Below are 6,973 nucleotides of genomic sequence, written 5' to 3' on the forward strand. Positions count from 1 at the left end.
GAACACAGGTAACCCAAATGCTGGGTGTAATATGGTCATTATCAGATGCACCAGCTTTACCCTTTTGTAAAAGTTGCCCTACACTTTCTGCCTCCATCATCGGTAAGATCCTAAAGAATAAACCAGTCTGAGATTCAAAGAGTACTGTGCATGTGCCATAGTTTCTTGGATTTCCATCAGTTAGTTACTTGGCACCTATCTGATGAAGGCAGCTTTGATTGTCAAAAGCTTATACCCCAAAAATCTTCGCAGTCTCTAAGGTTCTACTGGACTCAAGCCAATTCATCAATGGCAGAACACGGCTGCCCTCCCAAAATTTCCTTGGCCCATTAGCATTCCAGCTCTCTGGATTGGCTTTTTAGGGTTAATGATGGGGGGATGTAGTGAAGCTGGATGTCAACAAAGTCCTAGTTCATGGGTCAAAGCTTCTGTATGCAAGCAGAACTTCCATCCTTACAGCCCTTTGGATACCCCACTTAATTTTTATAACTTGCATGTGGTTGTCAGCTTGAAACTTAGCTGTCCAGGATTTTGGGGAGGGAGTAGAGGAGAGACATTGAATTACCTAGCACTAACTTGGATCTTCTTTTGCACTCTGTTGACCAAACTGAGCCTTTAGATCAAACAAAGTCAATGTTTGTAGATGGACAGGATGAAGATTTTAGTAGTTGGACTGCTATGAATAAACCTAAAGTAATTTTTATACTTCAAGAGATGATGAAATACACTCCTTGTGCTGGCTGTATATTTTGAGCTCTAGTGGCTTATGCAGAAAGGGAGAACCCTTTAGCAAACAGTTTAAGTTCATTTGTGGCAAAATATAGTAGCAGACTTCTTTCCTCTCAATGTAAAGCTAGTGGAAATTAAATAGTTTAGCCCTTCAGACAGTCCTAATTCCTCTGCTGTTAGCTTAAACATAGCTCCTAAAGCCACTTGTTGTATTATAGAACAACTACTGTAGTATGTGTAATAGTTCTTGGAGTTGTTAATTGTGAGGCAGTTACATATATTTTGGTATCCATGTGGAATAAACATCATCACTTTCCTTGGAATCACTGCAGTCCACAGTTGCACAACCCTGGGCTTGTAGCTGCCTGTGTCCTGAGTCGTTCAGATATAGGTGTTGATTACCATAGATACACAAGATCACGCTAACTAGGACAAATTTTATTTACTTTCTAGCTCTGTGGCATAACAGCTATTCAGTGTAAACTGCAAGTAGACTAAAAATACTCAGTATGCTGCAATGCTATAGCTTCCAAAAATCAGATCTTGCAGCATTTTTAAAAATGCTGAGGGGGAAGGGAAATGTGTTTTTGTGAGAGGAAGCCACAGATAACACCTCTTTTGTGTGCATTTTGTGTTGTGGTGGAAGAAGGGTGGGGGATCCTTGATATGAGATTCCTGTAAGGGGATATAGGAGGGATCTGAAAACTCTCGCATGTAAGGCTCCAAGCAGTAATTGTGTGGACTTCTGTTTAGGTATATACCGAGACTGTTGACTTGACTAAATCAGCCATGCATGAAAGTAGAATGGCAAGGTTGTTCTTGATGGCTGTCTCATAGCTATGAAACTCTCCTCTTCTAGAGTTCCATCAAAATCTGAACCTGGATTCCTTCCAGAACTATTCTAAGCCACCCTTGTTTCAGACTGATGTTTACCAGAATTAAGCAGGCGTGGAATTACTTTTTCTTTCTACATTTTAAATGGTTAGTCTCAACATCAGTTTTGTAATTGCCAGCTGAAAACAGCAACAGAGTGAGGGGGGAATATATGACACAGCAGAGTAAATAGTCCTTCCTAGGAAACATAGCATAATTATTTTGGACTTAATTTTGAGGTTCTCAGAGTGTGTGGGCTGGGACTTCCCTGGAGGATTAAGACTTGGCAAGGGGAGGAGCGCAAGTGCATGTCCAGATACCATGAATGATCCAGCACTGCTGGAGGACCTGCAGTGGATGAAACGTGTTTTTTGAGCTCCTCGCTGACACCTTGTATGAAGAACAGCTGAAGGAGCGTCTTGGTTGTTCTCTTTCAGATTAATGCCTAGAGCAGTTAAGCAGTCCCCATTGCCAGACAAGAGAATGGCAGTGACCAGCGTTTGGGAACTTGTGAGAGCACTCCTGCCAAGTCTTTAACATCTGTTTGCTGTAGTCTACAGATCGTTGCATGCAGCAGTGGGATGTTTGCTGCTTTGCATTAGAATCTGTACCCCACACACACACATACGCTGAACAAGGGGCTAGACGAGTGTGGGGATAGTGTAAGTGTGAAGGGGAGAGTTCATTCCAAGTTTGAGGAAATAATTGACATATCCTACAAAGAAGACTTTCAAGATTGTGGTGGTGAAGAACATAAGAGAAGCCAATGTTGGATCAGGCCAATGGCCCATCTAGTCCAACTCTCTGTCACACCATGGCCAAAAATACCAGGTGACATCAGGAGGTCCAGCAGTGGGGCCAGGACACTAGAAGCCCTCCCACTGTTGACCCCCCCAAAAAAAAGCTCCAAGAATACAGAGCATCAGTTGCCCCAGACTGAGAGTTCCTATCTGTACCTTGTGGCTAATAGCCACTGATGGAGCTCTGCTTTGGCCATATAAGCATAACATTTGTGTTACTTGGATTTTATCTACACTTCTCCCCTCTTCATCTCACCTCCATACCCTTTAACTTCTGTGTCTTCTGTGGGACAACCTCTTAATCCAGATCTCCAAGCAAAACAGGGCCTGGGTACATGTAACTGCATCTGCTCATATTTCATACCCTTCTCTCCTGTTCCTCTCCTCCTCAGTCAATGTAGGTTGTTTGTATCCTTTTGTGTGTGTGCACTTCTGTAAAGGGCTTTGTTCATTGTCAGTTCTGTATGAATGAATAATAAAACATCTTTTCATTACGATTCTGCTTCTGTAGTTAGAAAAGTTCCACTTACAATAAAGTTTGCCCTGTAGTTATAATTATGCAGTTTTGCAGTGACTAGCAATAAATGGTGATGTTGGCCAAGAGCCATTAAGACAAAGGTGCCTATTAATAAGCGCCTATGAGATAATAAGTGTCTATGAGATAATTATGGATGGTCAGCAGGCCACAGGCTCCATGAAAATTCACAAAAGGTCAAATTTTACACCAGAAATTCCCTCTACAGGAGGGGGTCTCCTGTAGTCATTTCAACTTGTTTTTACAACCCAGCCGTTGTCTACTAAGCAGTCACCCAGTAACTTCCCAACAAATCCTCCAGCAATTGGGGCTTCCTGTGGCCATCAGGATCTAAAACAGTAAAAGGAAAGTGTGTCATTCAGAACAAAGTTTGAGTCCAGTGGCACCTTTAAGACCAACAAAGTTTTATTCAAGGTATAAGCTCTCGTGTACCGTGAATAAAACTTCATTGGTCTTAAAGGTATCACTAGACTCAAACTTTGTTCTGTCATTCAGAGTAAAACTAATGCTGCTTCAACCACCCTCTTAGAATAATTCCAGAAACACATTATATGCTTTATATTATATGTCAGTCCTAAATATAAGATGTAGTTGTTTTTATTAGATTAAAAATTAATTACAAATGCTGATGCTAGTTAGCATTTACTCTTGAGTTGTTAAAAAAGCAAGCTGATAACAGCCCCAGTGTCCTTGGGTCCCTGAGCTGCAAACATTTACAGCGCTGGCAGTTTCCCATTGCTTTGTGGATTAGTGCCAGGCATGTCTACAAAGGATTTTAGCTGTAAGCTGCCTTTTTTGTTGTTCAAAGGCTAAGTAGCTTCGCCTAGAAGGAATGGACTTCCTTCACTGCTTGACTAGCCTTTCACAATTCAGAATTCTCAGAGATTCTTTCTGGGAAGAGTCGGGAAGCATGTTCTCACTTCTTAGGTTTACAATGGTGAAGAATTCAATATTGGATGTAATTGCTCTATCAGCAGCTCTCGGGCTGGGGTGAAGTTACCAGCTCAGAGAATAAATTGATTAAAGCTCTTGCAATTTCTAAGGGCAAAACTACATGTTATGTGTAGCCTGTGATGATTATTTTTCCAGACTTTTCTATGTGTTGTAGCTGGGGGGAAGACCAGCATGTGTGTGTTGGGGGGGGGGGGGGAGGCTTTAACTTTCTCTCCATCCCATTTTCCCCACTGAAATTCACCACCTCCAAGCTGCAGTGTGTGTGTGTGGGGGGGAATGGCAGGTATTTGTACACATCCCCTAGCAGGGGTAAAAGCTGCTTGCAATTAGCAATTTTTCAGTAGGCAAAAAAGTTATAAGGAGAGCTAAATAGCTCCTCTTCCCTTGCTGTGGTTATAATCAGGCTGTATTTTTTTTAATGTCTGGTGGAAACCAAAGTCTTACACCCTGTGTAGTTTTACCCTAAAGTTGTTCCAGTAAAACAGAGCGATGTTACAATATGGCATGCCACCAGAGGTGGTTTTAAAATGCTGACTGTGATTACTCTGCGTATTTTATGGGAGGACAACAAAAAAGCATTGGTATGTTTGGAATTTTCACTGTCTCTCCCCCCCCCCCTTTAAAATTGCAGGTGTTTCACTAAAACTGGCACTTTCGGCAGCAGCTCTGTACCCATGATGCCCATCATAGCACCTTATCAGCAGGACAGTTTAGAAATGAAGCCGCTGAATCACGTGATGGTTGCTATGTGCTTAACGCCTCCAGTCCCCGGGTGCAATGTTGAGACTGAAGCGGATGGCAAGGAGAACTCGGAGTCCCCTTCTTCTCAGGATCCTCGCTGCCAAGAAAATGTGAATCCGCTCAATACCGATTGTACAGAAGGTATACCAGAGTTTGGATTGGGGGGGGGGGGGGGGGAGATACAGTTGGCTTCCAAGTGGCTGCTGTTTACGTCCAGATGCCCTAAAACATCGGCCCAGAACCAAGATTAGACAAAGATTAATTGCCGAAATATTTTGTGGTTCCCAGTGTATGTCAGGAAGGCTCAAGGTTCCAGCGCCTTCCAGGATGCTTTGCTTAAATTATGAACTTACGTTGGTTTCTTAATGGATTTCATCCAATACTCTCCCCAGATTATGTAGTGATGACTGATTTATTTTAATCGCACTGCTAATTTATTCAAATCCCTGCCAGGACCACCTTCGGCTGTGATCTTATATTTCAGCAGCTAAGATTAATCAGGCTGCATTCTTAAGGCAGAGGAGCTGCAGGGAGGGAGGAGTGTGTGTGCTGATGATTCAGCAGATGACTGCCTTGCTTCTGAGCTAGATGGGGCTTGCACCAAGCCTCCTGGATTCTTGATAATGCGTAGAGGTTGCCAGAGTACTGTAACACTAGTTAGTAATTGTTGCTTTTGATTTGCAGAGAACAGTTCTCATTTGGAAACCAATCATATGCTGAGTTGGAGCCCACTTATTCTTCAGCCTCTTCCAAAGGACTGTAATGAAAAAACAGAAGGGATTTCGAACGGTGTTACCTTGGACAGTTTGGGGGGTCTTCGACAGCTCCACCTACAGGAGACTTGAGGAAGTGACCGTTTCCCCCTCTTAAAGCCAGTAGCTGCACAGCAGAGTCGCTGAAAGGGACTGATGACAGGATGTTAATTATAAGAGTCACTATTTATTATTGGGGTGTAGTGTCCTATGAATGTAATTTTTTTAAAAAAAATATTTTGCCTTTTCATATTATTTATGTCTTGAGAAATTCTTCCCCAACCCTTCCAGGTTGAAACCTTGGTGATTATCTAATAAGTCTGTAATAATTATTGGGAAACATATGGCTAGATACTGTTTTAGAAAAGCACTCTTGCAGCAGAGTGGGGTGGATCCAGCCAGCTTTTCTGCTGATAAAAAAGGGCGGAAGGGATCCCCTTGGATCACCTCGAAAGGTTATGCTGGCATCATGAGACCTGCGTGAGCAAAAGCCAGTTGGGACAGAGGCTGTAGTAAGCAGGGGAGTTGGACGAGATTGAGTGGAAGAAGTTGATTGGCTCCACCCTGGTGGAAGCATTTGTCAAACCTGCTTTCTGGAAATGGTTTAGACTCTAGTTTGTCTGCAGTTTAAGCAACTAAAGTTTGGGCTCTAATCCGTCAGGAAGATTGGAGCAAGTAGAAGCAGAACAAATTGAAGCATTGCTCCAAAAGACCCAGCTGTTTAAACTATTTACAGCACATTAGCAAAATTAAAAACTGTAAAATGAAGTGGTTGCCTTTGTACCAGGCACTATGCTAATCCCAACTCTGCATGCCAAACAGGTCAGTCAGTACTGGTGAAAGCTGGCTGTTTAATGGCATGCTTTGATGTGGCTCATTTAAGTGACTGTTCTAGTCTGGAGTGCAGAGTACTTATTGTACTAGTCCTAGGTAGGAAGAGATAATATATCTTGGAGAAATTCACGTCGGCAAAAACATAGATAGCCCTTCCTGCTGGGTGGAAGAGTTAAGCGTGGCATTCCCTTACTGTTTTCTTGTGGTATATGCTTTTTTTTCTTCTTCCTTGGGCTGGGTTATTTTTTCTAATGACATGGTAGTGGCTATGCAAAAAAAAGAAAAGTCTTGATGTATCTGTGGGTTAGGAAAGCAGACAAAAAGAATTAGAAACAGCTCCTCCCCCTGTTCTATTGCTGAGGGTGCCGTGTAGTTAACTGAATGGACACATGCAAAATAAAGTTTATACCGAAGAGAAACTATGGGGGAATGGCCACAGTGAGGGAGATTAGAATGCTTGTGTAGACTAATCACAAGGAAATTAGTGCCTTTTAGTCGATGCACTAATTTAATGCAAAAAAAAAAAAGGTGAGCATTAAATGGGGGCAATTTGGGGGGGATGAGGTGCAGACTGCACTAGCTGTTGGCAGCTGTGTTGAGGAGCCCATCTTGTGAAGCAGTTGGTGCAAATATATCTTACATGAGAATCAAAAGCTTCTGTGCTCCTTGTTGGAAGTTGGTCCAGGAAAAGGTTCTGCCGTGCCTGTTTTGTAAATACACTGGAGCGGGGGGGAAAAGGGGGGGGGAAATCAAGC

General features: G+C 42.7%; 1 protein-coding gene across 1 annotated transcript in view; it reads left to right on the plus strand.

Moving 5' to 3' along the window:
• Nucleotides 1-5,579, plus strand: part of CDON (cell adhesion associated, oncogene regulated) — a 68,239-nt gene extending 62,660 nt beyond the window's left edge. Inside the window, exons 19-20 of the mRNA XM_015429408.1 lie at nt 4,523-4,773; nt 5,317-5,579. Coding sequence (XP_015284894.1) covers nt 4,523-4,773; nt 5,317-5,477 — 412 coding nt within the window. The 3' untranslated portion in view covers nt 5,478-5,579. The remainder of the gene's footprint in view (nt 1-4,522; nt 4,774-5,316) is intronic.
• The last annotated feature ends 1,394 nt before the right edge of the window (nt 5,580-6,973 follow it).

The sequence above is a fragment of the Gekko japonicus genome, unplaced genomic scaffold, assembly GCF_001447785.1.
Source record: "Gekko japonicus isolate JY-2015 unplaced genomic scaffold, Gekko_japonicus_V1.1 scaffold67, whole genome shotgun sequence".
Taxonomy (NCBI): Eukaryota; Metazoa; Chordata; class Lepidosauria; order Squamata; family Gekkonidae; genus Gekko; species Gekko japonicus.